Source organism: Mesoplodon densirostris, chromosome 2, assembly GCF_025265405.1.
Source record: "Mesoplodon densirostris isolate mMesDen1 chromosome 2, mMesDen1 primary haplotype, whole genome shotgun sequence".
NCBI lineage: Eukaryota > Metazoa > Chordata > Mammalia > Artiodactyla > Ziphiidae > Mesoplodon > Mesoplodon densirostris.
In genome coordinates, this window is record NC_082662.1 from 31,644,598 (window position 1) to 31,661,444 (window position 16,847).

The 16,847-nt window shown below is 52.1% G+C and overlaps 3 protein-coding genes across 5 annotated transcripts; 2 read left to right on the forward strand and 1 right to left on the reverse strand.

The window, feature by feature from the left end:
• The first annotated feature begins 3,229 nt into the window (after positions 1 to 3,229).
• Positions 3,230 to 9,356, forward strand: MANEAL (mannosidase endo-alpha like). Of its 2 annotated transcripts, XM_060089525.1 has the most exons (4): positions 3,230 to 3,779; positions 4,966 to 5,075; positions 6,378 to 6,454; positions 7,551 to 9,356. In XM_060089525.1, the coding sequence occupies exons 1-4, from the start codon at positions 3,230 to 3,232 to the stop codon at positions 8,185 to 8,187; spliced, it is 1,374 nt and encodes a 457-aa protein (XP_059945508.1). In that variant the 3' UTR covers positions 8,188 to 9,356. The 2 variants fall into 2 exon arrangements, with proteins under 2 accessions (XP_059945508.1, XP_059945509.1); XM_060089526.1 differs by lacking the exons at positions 3,230 to 3,779; positions 6,378 to 6,454 and having other exon boundaries at positions 5,005 to 5,075.
• A 1,249-nt stretch (positions 9,357 to 10,605) lies between these two features.
• Positions 10,606 to 13,971, reverse strand: YRDC (yrdC N6-threonylcarbamoyltransferase domain containing). Its single transcript, XM_060089527.1, has 5 exons — positions 13,570 to 13,971; positions 12,912 to 13,026; positions 12,670 to 12,789; positions 11,310 to 11,452; positions 10,606 to 11,007 (listed from the first exon to the last, which is right to left on the reverse strand). Exons 1-5 carry the CDS (start codon positions 13,959 to 13,961, stop codon positions 10,938 to 10,940), a joined length of 840 nt encoding a protein of 279 aa, XP_059945510.1. The 5' UTR covers positions 13,962 to 13,971; the 3' UTR covers positions 10,606 to 10,937.
• C2H1orf122 (chromosome 2 C1orf122 homolog) lies at positions 13,655 to 15,234 on the forward strand. 2 transcript variants are annotated; one of them, XM_060089529.1, is made up of 3 exons: positions 13,655 to 14,010; positions 14,313 to 14,514; positions 14,762 to 15,234. In XM_060089529.1, exons 2-3 carry the CDS (start codon positions 14,467 to 14,469, stop codon positions 14,855 to 14,857), a joined length of 144 nt encoding a protein of 47 aa, XP_059945512.1. In that variant the 5' UTR covers positions 13,655 to 14,010; positions 14,313 to 14,466; the 3' UTR covers positions 14,858 to 15,234. The 2 variants fall into 2 exon arrangements, with proteins under 2 accessions (XP_059945512.1, XP_059945511.1); XM_060089528.1 differs by lacking the exon at positions 13,655 to 14,010 and adding an exon at positions 14,124 to 14,221.
• Positions 15,235 to 16,847: the final 1,613 nt, after the last annotated feature.

The window sequence follows — 16,847 nt, forward strand, 5'->3', positions numbered from 1 at the left end:
TATTGGGTTTGCGCTGGGTCTTAGTTGCAGCAGGAATGCTCCTTAGTTGCGGCATGCAGGCTCCTTAGTTGTGGCCTTCAGACTCTTAGTTGCAGCATGCCTGTGGGATCTAGTTCCCTAGGCAGGGATAGAACCCGGGCCCCCTGCATTGGGAGCACGGAGTCATAACCACTGTGCCACCAGGGAAGTCCCAGAGGGTACATGTATCTTCTTGAATTACAGTTTTTTCTGGATATATGCTCAGGAATGGGATTGCTGGATCATATGGTAATTCTATTTTTAGTCTTCTGAGGAACCGCCATACTGTCTTCCACAGTGGCTGCACCAACTTAAATTCCCACTAACAGTGTAGGAGGGTTCCCTTTTCTCCACACTCTCTTCAGGATCTGGTATTTGTAGACTTTTTAACGACAGCCATTCTGACTGGTGTGAGATGATACCTCATTGTAGTTTTTTTTAAAATACGTTATTTTATTTTATTTATTTAAATTTATTTATTTATTTATTTATTTTTGGCTGCATTGGGTCTTCATTGCTGCACGTGGGCTTTCTCTAGTTGCTGCGAGTGGGGGTTCCTCTTCGTTGTGGTGTGCAGGCTTCTCACTGCGGTGGCTTCTCTTGTTGCAGAGCATGGGTTCTAGGCGCACGAGCTCAGTAGTTGTGGCACGTGGGCTTCAATAGTTGTGGCTCGCGGGCTCTAGAGTGCAAGCTCAGTAGTTGTGGCACATGGGCTTAGTTGCTCCACGGCATGTGGGATCTTCCTGGACCAGGGCTCGAACCCATGTCTCCTGCATTGGCAGGCGGATTCTTAACCACTGCACCACCAGGGAAGCCCCTCTCACTGTAGTTTTGATTTGCATGTCTCTAATATTAATTCACACTTAATGCTGTGAAATAAAATTCATATTTTATGGCAAGACCAGAAAAATTTAAACATAAAAAATTTTATGTGCCCTTTGGCCTCCTCCCTCCCCACACTGCGTTGTATAACTGCTTTATGCATCGACCAAACCTTCCCCATCATCAGAAATACCTGCTCAACTATAAAGAGCAACATTCTCCTAGCATCAATGACAACTCCTTAAAGATAACATTCTTATTTTTTAAAATTCTTTTCCACTATGGTTTATTACAGGATATTGAATATAGTTCCCTGTGCTATACACTAGGACCTGTTGTTTATCTATTTTATATACAGTAGTTTGTACCTGCTAATCCCAAACTCCTAATTTATCTCCCCCTCCCCCTGCTACTCCCTTTGGTAACCATAAGTTTGTTTTCTATGTCTGTGAGTCTGTTTCTGTTTTGTAAATAAGTTCATTTGTATCATATTTTAGATTCCACATATAAGTGATATCATATGGTATTTGTCTTTCTCTGTCTGACTTACTTCACTTAGTAGGATAATCTCTACGTCCAACCATGTGGCTGCAAATGGCATTTTTCAATCTTTTTTATGGCTGGGTAGTATTCTGTTGTCTATATACACCACATCTTCTTTATCCATTCATCTGTCGATGGACATTTAGGTTGCTTCCCTGTCTTGACTATTGTAAATAGTGCTGCTGTGAACATTGGGGTGCACGTGTCTTTTCAAATTAGAGTTTTCTCCAAATATATGCCTAGGAGTAGCATTGCAGGATAATATGGTAGTTCTATTTTCAGTTTTTTTTAAGGAAGCTCCATACTGTTTTCCATAGTGGCTGCACCAATTTACATTCCCACCAACAGTGCTAGTAGGGTTCTCCCCACTTTCTCCAGCATTTGGATAACATTCCTTCTTGCTAAGGGATCACATGGGGCTTTGATCTGGATTATGTAAACCGTCAATAATGCGTCATTTAATGTACAGCCCTCTGTCTCAAAAAAACTTATATAACTGTGCCTTGACTTTTAATGGGCGGAACAGCTCTCAGAGCTTTCTGAGATGCTCTTCCCAGGTTATAATCCTCAAATATGGCTCGAATAATATTTTCCATTTCTGTCTTAGATCGACTAGTTAATTTTTCGTCGACACTCCCATGAATTCTCTTGAATGTACTTTCCTGGGCTCCAAACCTACCCACATTTCCCAGCCTTGCTCCTCCTCTTCCTGGGTTTCTGACAATTCATTTACTTAAGAAATGAGAATCTGGCGCCTACCAGTGTGCCAAGCCCTGTTTTAGACACTGCAGATATAGTGGCTGATGAAACAGAATTGTTGTCTTCATGGACCAGAGAAGGAGGCAGACGATAAACAAAACTTTTTCTTAATGAGTCAAATAATGAGTAACGCAGAGTAGGAACTTAATCAGTGTTGAGTGAAAAACTTAATATTGTTTATAGAATATCACAGCAGAGTCTGTTATTCACTCCACAAGCAACCCTGGGCACTGAGTGTCACATCCTGTTTTCCAAGCCCTTGGAATCTAAAAAGGTAAAGGTGACCGAGCGCCGGCTCTCTGGAGCTCAGAGTCCAGAAGGAACTTCGAGCAAGTGTTGAGTGCTAATTTTGTTCGGCCCTGTAAAAACTGCTTCGTGGTAGCCATCTTATTTAGTCCTCACTGACTATAGGAGGTTGTCCAAGGACAGAGAGCTTGGGACAACTGGCCCGAGAGCAGGCAGGCTGGACAGTGACAAGAGCTCTGGCGAGGAGACAGTCCTGATCCTTGGAATTAGGCCCAGTCCATGTGACCTTGCGCAAGTCACGGTCTCCCTCGTCCTCCCACTCTAGCCAGTGTCTGTAGTGTCTAACTCCTAGCGGGGAAGGAGGTCGCTGGAGAGAGGGACAGCCACAGACACTGCTTTCTTCCCCACCCTGCCCTATGCTCCCACGCCCTCCAGCGCCACCGCCCGGACCTTCTCCTGGGTTGCGGGAGGAGGGCATTCCCTTTCCCCCAGCGGGCTCCCTCACCGGTGCCCCAGGCTGAAAGGCGACAGATCCTCCACGAGCCACGCGCCTTGACTTTGTTTGGCCCCTGCTCCTTTGGCCCGGGATCTCGTAGCTCTCCCCGTCCACTCCCCCCGCGGCTCGCGACCACTTGGTCTGCGCCGCCTGCACTCTCTGTGTGCCGGGCCCGCCCGCACTGCGGGGGAGAGGCCGGGAGCCGCCCACGCCGCGCTCGGAGCTCAGAGTCGCCGTCTCCCTGGGACGCGCGCGGGCTGCGCGACGCGCGGGAGCCGGGCGGGCAGCCATGGCGCGGCGCGCCGGGAGGTAGCCGGGCGGGACGCGGAGAGCGCGGGGGCCGCCATGGCCCGGCGGCGGCGCCGCGCCTGCATCGCGCTGTTCTTGGTGCTGCTCTTCGCTTTCGGCACTCTCATGGGCCTGCGCACGCTCAAGGCTCCGGACGGACTCCCGGCGCTGGGCCCCGGCCTGGAGCTGGCGCCCTTTGAGCGACGCCCCGAAGGGGGCCCCGCGCCGGCCGCCCGGGCCCCGGCCGCCCCCGCCGCGCCGCCGCCGCCGCCGCCTCCGCCCCGTACCGCGGGCCCGGGCAGCTCCCCGGGGCCGGCCCCAGCGGAGGCCGAGCCCGCCCCCGGGCAGAGTCTGCGCGTCTACTCGGACCTGCACGCCTTCTACTACTCGTGGTACGGGAGCCCGCGGCGCGAGGGCCACTACATTCACTGGGACCACGTCATGGTGCCGCACTGGGACCCCAAGATCTCGGCCAGCTACCCCCGCGGCCGCCACAGCCCCCCCGAAGACTTGGGCTCCAGCTTCTACCCGGAGCTGGGGCCTTACAGCTCCCGGGACCCCGACGTGCTGCGGGAGCACATGACCCAGCTGAAGGAAGCCGCCATCGGTGAGCTCCCCCTCCCCCGTCGCTGGGCCCCCAGCCTCGCCTTTCTTCGTTCCCACACCCCAACTTCCACTGCTCCTATCACGGGGCCTTTGGTCCCACTCAGCCTGGCTTCTACCTCTTCTCTTCTAGAACTCTCATCCCATGCTCACCAGGAGACCCCGCCCCCATCTTCTAGTTTTCAGACTCCTCCACCTCTGCCTTCTGACCCCCTACCATTCCAGGGCCCTTTCCTAGAGCAGAGCTGCTGGGAGGGCCAGTGGAAGGCGTTTGCACCAGGGCTGTCCCAGGTAGGGAGAGGGAGGAGGGGAGGGCAGTCTATTGGGCTTCTCGGTTTGGGTTAAGTGAGGCCTGGGTGCCCTGGCCCCGCAGGAGTCTGGGATTCAGAGCAGTAGTCTCTGGGATGGCCACTGCTTTCACACTAGGCACAGGGTAGGGCAGCAGCCTGTCCTGAGTTTGCTGGTTGCAGAAAGGAAAGTTTGCCCACGTTGTATGATGGACCCTGCTCTATTTGCAGTAAGGGGCCTGGGAGCTTTTCAAGTACTCCGCTTGAAAAGAAGCCCCCCGTGTAGGCAGGCTGGGGTGGGGAGGCTGACTTATTTCAGATTTTGTCACTGAATTCTGCTGGACTTTACAGTACATTTCAATTTCTTTGGAAGTGGTTAATGAGTGGGGGAAAAATTGAATGCCAGAGACAGTGGTGGGAAGTATTCACAGATAAATAGCAGAGGCCATCCCTCAAGATTCTACCATCTAGAGGGGCAGACAGTTGAGACAAATGTTATTTCCCACGGGAAGGGTAAAATGACCTCTGCTCAGGGCTCCTCTCCCTGAGGTGCTCCTCTCTGCCAGAGACAGGACTGTGCCTTCCAGGTGGGTGTGTCACTGTCCATCCATTTCCCTTTGTTTAACTGCTTGCTAATGCAGGCCAGAGGCTGCTGAGGCTCTCTGGCTCCTTCCTGGCCTGGCACGTTAGGGTTCCTGCAGTCACTGAGCTTCAGCACCGCGGGCGTGGACAGCTCCAGGACTCACAGCTCAGGGATCTGATCTGCAAGAAGAGAACCTGGCAGGAGTCTCCCTCAAGGTTTCATTCAGAAACCATTCTGCAGTTGGAGATGGTTTGTGAGGAAGGAATTCTCTGTTGTGGGGTACTGTGTGTCTCTGAAGTAGCCTCTGTGTTGTGTCTCAGGCGTCCTGGTCCTGTCCTGGTACCCACCTGGCATGGCTGATGATAATGGGGAACCCTCAGATGACCTGGTGCCCGCCATTCTGGACACTGCCCATCAGTACAACATCCAGGTGAGTCTCCAACAAGATGTCAAATGCTCTCTGGCCGATTCTGGAGATGTCCCCTCCTCCGCCCACAGGGATAGTGCCTCTACCAAAGTTCTTGGCGTTAGCCCAGGTATGCAAATACGTAGCAAGTGTGGTGTGGGGGGTAGGGGTCTAATAAATAATGCCCGTGTCACTTTTTTTCTGAATTTTATTTTATTTATTTTTTTATAGAGCAGATTCTTCTTAGTTTTTTTTTGGCGGTACGCGGGCCTCTCACTGTTGTGGAGCACAGGCTCCGGACGCACAGGCCCAGCGGCCATGGCCCACGGGCCTAGCCGCTCCGCTGCATGTGGGATCCTCCCGGACCGGGGCACGAACCCGCGTCCCCTGCATCGGCAGGCGGACTCTCAACCACTGCGCCAGCAGGGAAGCCCAGTTATCTATTTTATACATATTAGTGTACATATGTCAATCCCAATCTCCCAATTCATCCCACCACCACCACCACCCCCCTTTCCCGCCTTGGTGTCCATGCGTTTGTTCTCTACATCTGTGTCTCTCTTTCTGCCCTACAAACCGGTTCATCTGTACCATTTCTCTAGGTGCCTATGTCACTCTTATTTTTTGAGTTCTGAAAAAAAATTTTGGGAAAAATATAGGATAAATGGGAGACTAAATTAATATCACGGTGATAGAGGTTAGGTTGGAGACCCTGATCGGGAGAGAGGGCAGGCAAGGGCCAAATGGGCCCACAAACTGAACTCCAGCCTCAACTCCCTAGGGGGAGGCAGTGCTGGGCCTCAAGGAGTAAAGCACAACACGTGCTCTCATCAGGCAGGCTCTCTTTCAAGAGAAAGGATGGAGCTGGCCAGTTATTTTCCCGACGTGTACCTATCAAGTAAGTCACTGCCCTTACCTGTGTGTGGCAAAAGAAGAAAAACGATGAAAAGGAGCACCACCCCTGTTCCTGAGCCCATCACTGGCACATTAAATAGATCATGGGACGTTCTCCTATGGACACATTTTCCCATAGTTTCAGGCAGCTCGTGCCGATCACTGGGAGCTGGCACATAAGTTGAAACCTGTTGGCCAGCCTGCAACAGCCCATCAGAATGATTCCCAGAGGCCTTGCTGTAGGAGGTGGGAAAACTCACCCCCGTTTTTCGGGCCCTGAGGGCAGTGGTTGCTTTTATTTACAATGTGCCCATGACTGCCAGGTCTCTCCTGAACTCAGCCTCTTCTCCAGGCCATAGTTGAAGCATGAGCCTTATAGGTTGTGGCCTCTGGAAAGATACTCACCTGACCAATATCTCCTGTTTGTGGCAGGTGGCCTTCCACATCCAACCCTACAAGGGCCGAGATGACATCACTCTGCATGACAACATCAAGTATATCATTGACACGTAAGGCTGCTCTGGGACCTGGATTTTGGTGGGGATCAAGATGGGGGTAGGGCTAGAAGGCTTGGAGGCACAGGTCAAGAGACAAAAGGGCAGAATGCCCGTGTCCCCAGCATCTAAAAAGAGTAAAAGAGTACTGGGCTTGGAGACAGCAACCTGGGTTTGCATTCTGGTTCTGCGGCCTCCATCCTGTGATCAGAGGCAGTCCTCTTAACCTAAGTCTTGTGAGTTACGTGAGCTAACGTATGTGGAAAGTGGCTTGCAAATGGCTTGCATATATCATTCATTCAAAAAATAATTACTGAGTGCCTTCAGGTGTCCAGGCACTGTCCTAAGTCCCAGTTGTACAGCAGTGGGTAGGGCTAGCAAAGTTTACATCCTCGGGCGGGTGTGCATATAGTGGTTATAGACGACAAATCAAATAGCGATCCATACTATGAAGAAGTAATAACGGAATAAAACAGGGTGTTAAGAGTGTGCCCAAGAAACTACTTTAGAATGGGTGGTCCAGTGCGCTTCTCTGAGGTGACATGTAAGCCAGCACCTAAAGGAAGAGTCAGCTCTGCAGAGATCTGGGGCAGGCAGAAAACTCCAGGCAGAGGGCTGTCAGATCCAAAGGCCGTCTGATGGGACAAGCTTGACGGCAGCCAGTGTAGCCAGAGTGAAGCGATAGATGGGGTAATAGCAGGAATGGCGGTGGGCAGGGCCAGATCAAGTAGGTAGGGCCTTGCTGGTCTCGGTACGGAGCAGTCAGATCTGATTTACACTTTAAAAAGAGACTGGGTTATAGGGAGGTGGAAGTGGGGGCCTGGAGACCAGTTAGGTGGCCGTCGGTACAGTCCAGATAGAAGATGGTGGTGGCTCGGCCTGGGGCAGGGAAGTGAGGCTTAAATAGAGGAATGACAAGGCTCGGGAGAGGGTGGGAGGGAACTGGGTTCTTGCTTAGAGGCATGATGAGTCCAACTGTGGAGTCCAGCTGTGGAGTCCAGCTGGATTCACAATCGTGCCTGGACGTCTCATTCCCGGCCAGCCCTCCGGCTGTGCCGGCTTCTTTTCTCTTGGACTGCTGGCTCAGGCTTTTCTTCCTCCTGCTCCTCAGGTATGGCTCCCATGGTGCATTTTACCGCTATAAGAACAGCATGGGTAAGAGCCTCCCACTCTTTTATATCTATGACTCCTACCTGACATCCCCCGAGGCCTGGGCCCACCTCCTGACACCGAACGGGCCCCACTCAATCCGCAACACCCCCTACGATGGGGTCTTCATAGCGCTGCTGGTGGAGGAGGGCCACACCCATGACATCCTGGCCGCCGGATTTGATGGCATGTACACCTACTTTGCCTCCAACGGTTTCTCCTTCGGCTCCTCCCATCAGAACTGGAAAGCTGTGAAGAACTTTTGCGATGCCAACAACCTCATGTTCATTCCCAGTGTGGGGCCTGGCTACATTGACACCAGCATCCGGCCCTGGAACAACCACAATACGCGGAACAGGGTCAACGGCAAGTACTACGAGACGGCCCTGCAGGCAGCCCTGACCGTGAGGCCCGAGATCGTCTCCATCACCTCCTTCAATGAGTGGCACGAGGGCACCCAGATTGAGAAGGCCATTCCCAAGAAGACGCCGACTCGGCTGTATTTGGACTACCTGCCTCATCAGCCCAGCCTGTACCTAGAGCTGACGCGCCGCTGGGCGGAGCACTTCATCAAAGAGAAGGAGCAGTGGCTGATGTGAAGGGCCTGCAGGCAGGGGCGGGAGGTGCTGACGTCCCAGCCTCACTGGAAGATGTCACCACGTGGGGCTCGGCTGAGGTTGTGGGCACTTGCTCCCAAGTCAGCGGCTGAGTGCTTCTGGGCCCATCAAGCCAGGGCCCGTGGAGAACAGAGCTAATTTCTGAGGCAGGTGGGTGCCAGGGTGCCCTGCAGGGACAGGAAACTGGGCGGTATTCCAGAGAGGGAACCCCAGGGGCTGGCAGGTAGCTGGGCTTAGCCCAAGGCAGCTCCACATCCTCAGAACACTTTAAGACAATCCCTTCTAGCTTGGAACTCAGCTGGCTGTTCTGGAGTCTCCAAGTCACTGGTCTTAGAGGGGTGTCAGGGCTCTGGGCTAGCATGCACCCTGCTCTCTGCCAACCAGCGTCCTCTCCAGGCCTCCTTCCCACATCATCTGTCTTCCCCAAGTTAGGGAACCACATTTAAGGCTTTCTAAAGGGGAAAATTCTCAGTTTAAGCTCTTCCCAGTAGATTCCCGAACCCAATTATCAGGAAATAATCCTGAGCATTCACACATTCATTCAACACATACTCAGCGAGCACCTTACCGCCAGATGCTGGGGGAAAACTTGACCAGGAAGGGCTCCTGTCTTCCGAAGCTTACAGGAGCCAGCTTTCCTAATTTGATGTGGCCTTGTAGCTAGTGCCTAAGCACAGCTATAAGTTTTTCCTTTTTGCTGTTTTGCCCAGTGCTGGGAGTTCAGTTCTTTTTCCTCGAAGAAAATACCTCTGCGCTCCAGAGCCTCCGTTTTCCTAGATGAACATTTAGCTCCAGGGAGAGAACTAGGACACCCCCCTCCCTTTAGCTGCCTGAATTGAGTGAGGCCCACTCACTAGAGCCGTTTTCAGTGCGACTGTGATTTGTATTAAAAATGACGTGTTGTTCCTATTCTCAAATCAGCTTTCCTTTTGATCCCTTCGGGACCACAAACTCTTGACTCCTCAGATTCTGTGACAAATTGACGTATGGGATGGGCTGGCTACAGTGTTAGCACAACGAAGAGTCGAGTTTGCTTAAGAAATTAGTTTCAACAAGATTTCTAGAGGGAGTATTTAACAAACCAGTGCTTATTTACAAATAAACTAATATGCTAATTGCAGGGACCCTCAAAGCAGGCCTTGGGACACACTCTTGGCAAAATTCTTAGCATCTACTTGAAAATATGTGCATTGGAAACGACCGTATTGGGAAGTTTATGGGCTCAAGACTGAATCCTAGTTCTGAGAACTGGGGTGTGAGGGGAGAGGGAAGGAAGTGAGCCCTACTGGTCACCACAAGGACTCCCAGCTCCAGTTAGCTAACAGGTACTAAACCCCACCAATGGATGGGGCAGGCCTGGTCCCCTTGCTGTGACTCAGTTGGGGAAACCAAGGCAGGCAGGGACAGGTGAAAAGGGCTAGATGGTGACCTGGAGTAATTTACAAGGGAGTGACACTGAGGCTTCAGTTCACATATGCATATTTTAAAAAATACTAAAAGTATGGCCAGACCTGGGGGGCAGGGGCAGTAATTCTCACACACTGCTGATGGCGATGCGACTTGATTCAGTTCTTTTGAAGGCTAACCTCTACAAAGAGCCAGAAAAATGGCCATACACTTGGACCCAGTAATCCTACCCCAAGGAAATAATTCAAAAGAAGAAAAATAAAACATTTACAAGGATGTTTAGGGCTTCCTGGTGGCGCAGTGGTTGAGAGTCTGCCTGCCGATGCAGGGGACGTGGATTCGTGCCCCGGTCCGGGAAGATCCCACATGCCACGGAGTGGCTGGGCCCGTGAGCCATGGCCACTGAGCCTGCGCATCCAGAGCCTGTGCTCCGCAACGGGAGAGGCCACAACAGTGAGAGGCCCGCATACCACAAAAAAAAAAAAAATGTTTAACAGCATTTTTTTCTATTAAAGAAAAAACAAAGTTCAAATGCCCAACAGTAAGTATGTTTTTAACACTTATATACATATGAATAAAGATAAAGGCTCCTGAGTGGACACTGGATTTAAATAAAGGTGTTGTAGGTATAATTCATTATAATTTATATTATGAATAAATACGAAAAAAGTGGCTGGACAGGACAGATTTATTTTCCAATATTCCTTAATTGGGACCCCCCCAACCCCTGTGCCAGCTGAGCTTACTTCCCACCATTAGACCAAAATGATGACTCTCCGCCAGGCAATTACAGCAAAGAACCAGCCCCCTGGTTCAGAGGAAGCAGTGTTTGGTCGATGGCTCTACAGTTTTTATTTTTATCCTAAACTGGTTACAGCTTCAGAAGCATAAAACTCATGCATTTGGTCACTTGAGACTTTTGAAAAGCACCAACCAATGTGTTAGTTGATTTGGACCTTAAGTGCCACTACCCACCAGAGAAGAAGCTCCCACTAGATTCCAAATCTGTTATTTATTTTTTAAGATCAAAAAAAAGAAAAAACTTACCAGAACAAGGCCATCCTCGGAATGCTCTTAAAACCTCTGTTCAGCTTCTGGCTCATATATGAAATTATAAATAAATATAACCTCCCCAACCAGGTGTGAGGCTTAACCAGCAGCTTCTGAGGCCTGGTCTATAGTGTTCAGAAAGAAACTTTGCCTTAAAACGTCAGACTAGTAACACTGTAGCCCCAGTGGCCTCTGCCAATGAGGCCTTGCCAGCCACCAGCAGTCGGACACACAGTGTCCAGCACCAGTCCTTGGGCCCTCCCTCCTTCGGAGTTTCACAGGCAGGATCCACGTAAGGGGAGCAGCCCATACTTCTGGAGGATGGCTGAAGTATTTTCTAGGGCACTGGGGAGGAAATGGAGGACAGTTAGGGTTCGACTTCTCAAAGCCGCGAGCCCACCAGATTCTGGAGATCAGGGACCTCTAAACTCTTCGATCATACTGTGCTCTGTTCATCAAACCCTTGATGAATCCTTTTGAATCCTGAAAAAAGCCAGCAAACACTAGCAAACTTAGTTCCACTCCACCCACCACATCTCCAAACCTGCCTGCTCCCCTCAGGGCAAGACAGGAGTGACAACCTTTTTTTTTTTGCATCTCCCGACCTCCCTCAAATCCTATCCTTGTGCCACAGCAAAGAGACTCACCAACCCGGACGAATGATGCCAAACTCTCCAGGCACAGACAAGTCAACCACAGTTGAGCCTAGTCGACACTCAGGGCTCTGGTCATCCCCAATTGGTCCCCCATCAATGACCAAGGACAAGCGAGGCCAGAGATCCTGAAATTCCTGAGAAGAGGGAGAGGAAGGGCATGGACACCACCTCTGGCATCTACAATGTCATACCACACACACGGCACCTAAGACAGAGATCACACAGCTCTAAAACAGCAGGCATCTTCCTCTAAGCAGGGTAAGGAACCTCATTTAAACTCTGGATCAGGGCAGGAGAAACGGGGGGGACTCTGCAACTGCACCCCATTGGCGCTCAATCCTTGGGCTATAGAAAGGAGTTCCCCTTCAGAACTGTGGACTGAATTGTTAACTGAGCCAGAGCACCACTCCACCCTCACCCCGCATGAAGGCACTGCAGTGGCAGTTAGGCCTGGGAATTTGGGATGGGGGATCATAAATACCAGTTACTGTGCTGGATAGGTAAGCTGCTTGCCGAAAAGGTAAGAATCCCCATCCCCAATGCCTAGAATATAGCCACCAGGATCAAGTAAAGCCTGAGAATAAGAAGGGGTGCTGGGCTCTCACTTTCCAAAGCCCCTGAACCCACTCTCTACGTCTGGGCATGGAATCACTTTACTATGAAAGTAAAATCACTTTGCTATGTTCTGCATTTAAGACCAGTAAGAAGAAAAGAAGTATGCTCAGTCAAATTTCTTTGTGTCCTCATTCATTCTAAGCTACTCAGCCAAGACAGGATTAGGACGATCCTTTCTTTCTTTTTTTTTTTGGCCACACTGTGCGGCTTGCAGGATCTTAGTTCCCCGACTAGGGGTTGAACCTGGGCCCTCAGCAATGAAAGCGTGGAATCCTAACCACTGGATGGCCAGGGAATTCCCGTGGGTGATCCCTTCTTTGACCTGGCTTGTGGCAGAGGTAAGAGAACAGGACCAGGAGTCCCTGGGATAAGTGATTTAACTTTTCAGAGTCTTAACTTTCTTTACAGCAAGTTGGAAGACGTTATCACCCAACTGTATTCTCCAACGACTGCTATCCCAACAGAATGAGAAAAACATGTACTTATGATGTCTCTTATTGTTAAAAACACAGTAGAAAAACAACACCAATTCCCCCCCCTCGCCTCTCAAACTTTAAAATAAACCTTTTCCGAGATCATTCTGTATTCCCCAACCCTGGCCACCTAGGCAGACTTCCCACCATCAGACCTAAAGGGCGGCTCCCCTGCCAGGCAATTCCAGTGAACCATCAGCCCCTCTGGTTCAGAGGAAACTGTGGCCTGGTGACATTTCCCGGGGGAGGAATGGGTAACTCACCTCAACATTCAGAGAGCTGGTCTGGGAGCTGAGGTTGGCGCTGGTGAGAGCAAGCGGTCCCCCAAACACCTGGGCCAAGTCCTGCATGAAGGCGTGGTCAGGAATACGGATGCCTACAAGCTACGAGGCAAAGAGAAAAGGAATCATCAGAAAGGCTGAAGGGGTGGGGGATGGCTCTGGCCTGGATCCTAGCAAAAGCCAAACGGCAGGAGTCTGGGGACACAAGAGAAAATCTGACTCACAGGAGTGAAGGGATTCAGGTCCTTGTTGAGCTCCTCCGAGCGTTCCATCACCAGGGTCACTGGTCCTGGCAGCAGGTCGTTCAGGAGCCCCTCCGGTACTCTCACACGGCAGTACCTGGGAAACAGGGGGGACACAAATCCAACCAAATGAAAGGAACTGCTAGTCCTATTCCAGATTCTAGGCAGATCTAGGAAAGGTAACCCGAGGGACTAAAATAGGATCCGCCTGTCTTCCCTCTTCACCCCCAAGAGCTTGAGCAGAAAGCAGGGCTCCAGAGGACCGCCCCAGGCTTGGACCCGCAGGCTACCACAGCTGCACCGCTTTCACGCTCCATGTTTTACTTTCTTCAAGGCACTCCCTACTAAATTAAGCTACCGTGTTCCCCCTCTTTTATCTTAAACAGTGGGCGTCCCCCCCGCCCATTATCACAAAAACCCCAGAAGAATAGGGACCCCGCCTGCCTCGTTCATCGCTGCGCCCCCGATCTCGTTCAAGGCCTGGCAGACACTAAGCGCTCCATACACGTTTCCAGTTCCGGATTCCCGGGTGAGCCTGGACAAGCCCCTCCCGCTCTCCGCGCCTCAGTCTCCCAAGCCTGTCACCGGAAACCCCTCCCGCGGTGCCGCCCCCAACAGGGCCGGGTCGGGGCGTCCTCACCTGTAGACGTCGGCCACGCGGCCCAGGCACACAGCCAGCGGCTTGGTCTCGCTGCGGCCCTTGACGCGGTACACGACGCCCAGTGCCTCCGAGCAGCTCGCCGAGCAGGCCAGGCCGTACAGCGTATCGGTGGGGACGGCCACCACGGCGCCGGCGCGCAGCTCGGCCACGGCGGCCCGCAGCGCCTCGGTCCAGCCGGCGCGCTCCGGGTTTGAGGCCCGCACGGCCCCGCTCCCCGGGAGCCGGAACAGCCGAGCCCCCGGCGCCGCCGGAGCGGGGCTCGGCGGACGGAGAAGGCGCCCGCTCCGGGCGGAGCCCGCCGGCCCCTCGCTCAACCCCATGCTGGCAGCCACCACGGCCCTCAGCCCCGTGCACGGACGCGCCGGAGACATCCGCCCAGGCCTGCTTCCGGGAGGAAGTGACGCGCCCAGTCATCTTCCGGTCTGGGAGGCTCCGCCCCACCACCGCGCTGGGCAACTTAAAGGGACCGCGACCCCCAGGAGGATTGAAGGAGACCGGTGGGGACGGGGCGGGGCGCAGCTTTGCGGAGCCTTAGCGCAGGGCTGGGGAGGGGGGGCGGCCGAAAGGGGGGCGGTGGTCGGGCCGCGCAGGCGGAGATGGAATGGGGCCCGGGCTCAGACTGGTCACGGGGGTGAGAGGGGGCCCGTTGGGGCGGGGGGAAAGGGGCTCTGACCCCGCGCAAGCGCCGGCCCTGACCGTCTGTCTCGCTCTCTCCCGGGCAGGGAGGCTGCCGGCGTGGACCGTGGGAAGGCGGGGCTGGGGCTCGGCGGGAGGCCACCCCCGCAAACGCCCCGGGATGAGCGCGCCCAGCAGCTGCTGGATGCGGTGGAGCAGCGGCAGCGGCAGCTCCTGGACACCATCGCCGCCTGCGAGGAGATGCTGCGGCAGCTGGGCCGCCGGCGCCCGGAGCCGGCTGGTGGCGGGGTCAGTGCCCACCCCGGGCTGGGCCTGGGAGGTGGGGACTGCCCACTGGCCGCACTTGCTAAGTTCTGGCTTCCCCTGGAGGGTGGAAGAGTATCCCCACCGCTCTATCCCCCACTGCCTTTCAGTTGGGCGAGAGGCTTTGAAAAAGTTAAGTGCTATCCAGATACCAAGTGGCCATCTCTTGCAGGGCCTAATCCAAGGCCTTTCCTCCCAGCCTCACGTTTTTTCTTTCTTCTGTTCCAATCAGAACGTCTCAGCCAAACCTGGAGCACCCTCCCAGACAGCTGTCTCCGCCAGAGGTGGCTTTCCAAAGGATGCTGGCGATGGAGCTACGGAGCCCTGACCATCCCCGAGCCGGGCGCCCTGACTTCTCTCCCTCCCCAGGGCTGGTGGCTGGACTGTGAACAACTCCCTTTCAATAAAGGGGCCAGTCTTCACTGGCAGTGGCTGGTACTTGGCTCTCAGCCTGGGTGGCAGCTCTGCTAGCAGCTGGGTTCACTCCCACTTCATCCTGGCTGAAGGCAGTGCTGAGCTCTGAAATGTAGCCAACGAATACCCAGTCTGATTACCCAGATTTGGGCAGACCAACAGTGCTCGCCAGAGTGGTTTGGCCTGCTTTGGGGGATCCAGGTCGTGTTACATGTCCATTTCATGCTTTGGGGGCTCCTAGCCCCACAAAACACTTTTAGCAGAGCCTTGATTAAAAGGAAACCTGCAGACTCTCCTGGTGACCGACCTTTCCTTTCTGTCCCCTCTCTAAAACTCTGATGGCTGGGGAAGGGTGAAGTGGTTGAAAATTGTCAACCATGGGTAGGGTTGGGAAGAAATGCCACAGATACTACCAGATTTAAATAAGCATTTAATTAGGATTTCATTAGTATTTAATATTGCTTTTTCAATTCCAAAAAGTTAAATTTTCACTTCTTAGCAGATATTTTAAAGTACAATATTAAGTTTATACAAAATGAGCAATTAAGCAAACACCATTATTTCACATTCTTCAAAAATACAAATTCATATTTATTCTTTTTTGGGTTTGGAGGTTTCTTCCTTTGGAAGTACTGAACCTGTAACGTTTTCATATCGCTCAGTGGAAGTCTGTTGTTCCCATGTTTCACACTTAAATAAATTTGATAGGCTTTTACATAATCCAAATAAAACTATTTGGGATTTAACCAAGACCTCTGGCCAATGACTAGTGTGTGTCAAAAAAAAGAAGGCTCTCGTGGGTCTTGCTTCTCCTGGCCAGAAGATCTGAGCCAGAGAGTCAGCAAAAACCTGTTTCCAGCCACCTTCCCCAAACAGGGACTAGGAGTTTACGGGGAAAGAGAACAGCTACCTTGAACTCTGACCACCCCCATCTGCATTCTCCAAAACACAACAAAGGATGTAGACTGTTGAGTCAAAGAGCGCCCTGGGGAGGTCTGAAGACATGGGGAAAAGGGCAAGAGAGGCCTCTCTGACTTGGCACCAGTATAAGGATAATAAGAATATTGCAGAAAACACCCCTGGATTTTGGTGGGAAAAAAAAGGTTTTACGAAAAATTTCCCCGTAAGAAAAAGTAGAACCTGCATTGAGCTGAGAAAGTGACACGACATCATCACCCAATTTGGGGCCCAGCAGGCACACCACCAAAAGGGCAGTGTGTGGTTTTAAACTTTGCTTCCAGTAAAAAAGCTTGTACTATGTACACATAGACATAAAGATCCAGTTTAATTTGTATTTCTCAGTGCAGACTGAGAAGCCCTCTCTTGAACAGGAGTAACAATGCCCAAACAGTGATCATCAGCTTCCCCAAAGGGTGTGGGAAGAGACAGGGGACCCTTTCTCTCGCCCTGCCCCCAACATATGCCAGAGGAAACAGGCTAAACTGACTACCAATCAGAAATATGCATGATTCAGTTTTGTTGCCTCTCCCCTCCCCAATATTTAGGAATGGTCAATTTTGGATCTATGTCACAGCAGAACCATTTGCATATTGGATCTATGAAAATCTTTCTGCTTTGGCTGAAGTATATTTTAAAACTTCTCAGTTCTTTAGTAGCCTGAGAATTGAAGATAAAATGGGGGGAGGAGGGAAAGGGGAGTGAGGGGAAAGGAAGAAAGTTGATAAAGCAGATTATTAACAGCTTTGCTTACTGGATTCAATGAGGGCTGGAGGCTTTTGCTTAAAGAGCCAACAGGGGCGGTAGGGGGAGCAGTATGGAAATGGCTCATGTTGTCCCCCCGCCCCCCCGACGACTGCCACGACCTTCCCCAAACATATTTCTGATTGGTGGTATAGGAAAATTGTAAACTCATTAGCAATACTGTTGCAGTTCCACAAATCAAT

Excerpts from the sequence above, each read along its gene's own strand:
- YRDC (XM_060089527.1), bottom strand. The coding sequence starts at position 13,961 with ATGTCTCCGGCGCGTCCGTGCACGGGGCTGAGGGCCGTGGTGGCTGCC. Across the intron at positions 13,027-13,569 it reads CGCGTGGCCGACGTCTACAG|GTACTGCCGTGTGAGAGTAC; the intron begins GTGAGGACGCCC and ends CCTGTTTCCCAG. Across the intron at positions 12,790-12,911 it reads ACCTGAATCCCTTCACTCCT|CTTGTAGGCATCCGTATTCC; the intron begins GTGAGTCAGATT and ends TTTGCCTCGTAG.
- C2H1orf122 (XM_060089528.1), top strand. The coding sequence starts at position 14,187 with ATGGAATGGGGCCCGGGCTCAGACTGGTCACGGGG. Across the intron at positions 14,222-14,312 it reads GGCTCAGACTGGTCACGGGG|GGAGGCTGCCGGCGTGGACC; the intron begins GTGAGAGGGGGC and ends TCTCCCGGGCAG. Across the intron at positions 14,515-14,761 it reads CGGAGCCGGCTGGTGGCGGG|AACGTCTCAGCCAAACCTGG; the intron begins GTCAGTGCCCAC and ends TGTTCCAATCAG.
- MANEAL (XM_060089525.1), top strand. The coding sequence starts at position 3,230 with ATGGCCCGGCGGCGGCGCCGCGCCTGCATCGCGCTGTTCTTGGTGCTG. Across the intron at positions 3,780-4,965 it reads GCTGAAGGAAGCCGCCATCG|GCGTCCTGGTCCTGTCCTGG; the intron begins GTGAGCTCCCCC and ends GTTGTGTCTCAG. Across the intron at positions 6,455-7,550 it reads ATCAAGTATATCATTGACAC|GTATGGCTCCCATGGTGCAT; the intron begins GTAAGGCTGCTC and ends CCTGCTCCTCAG.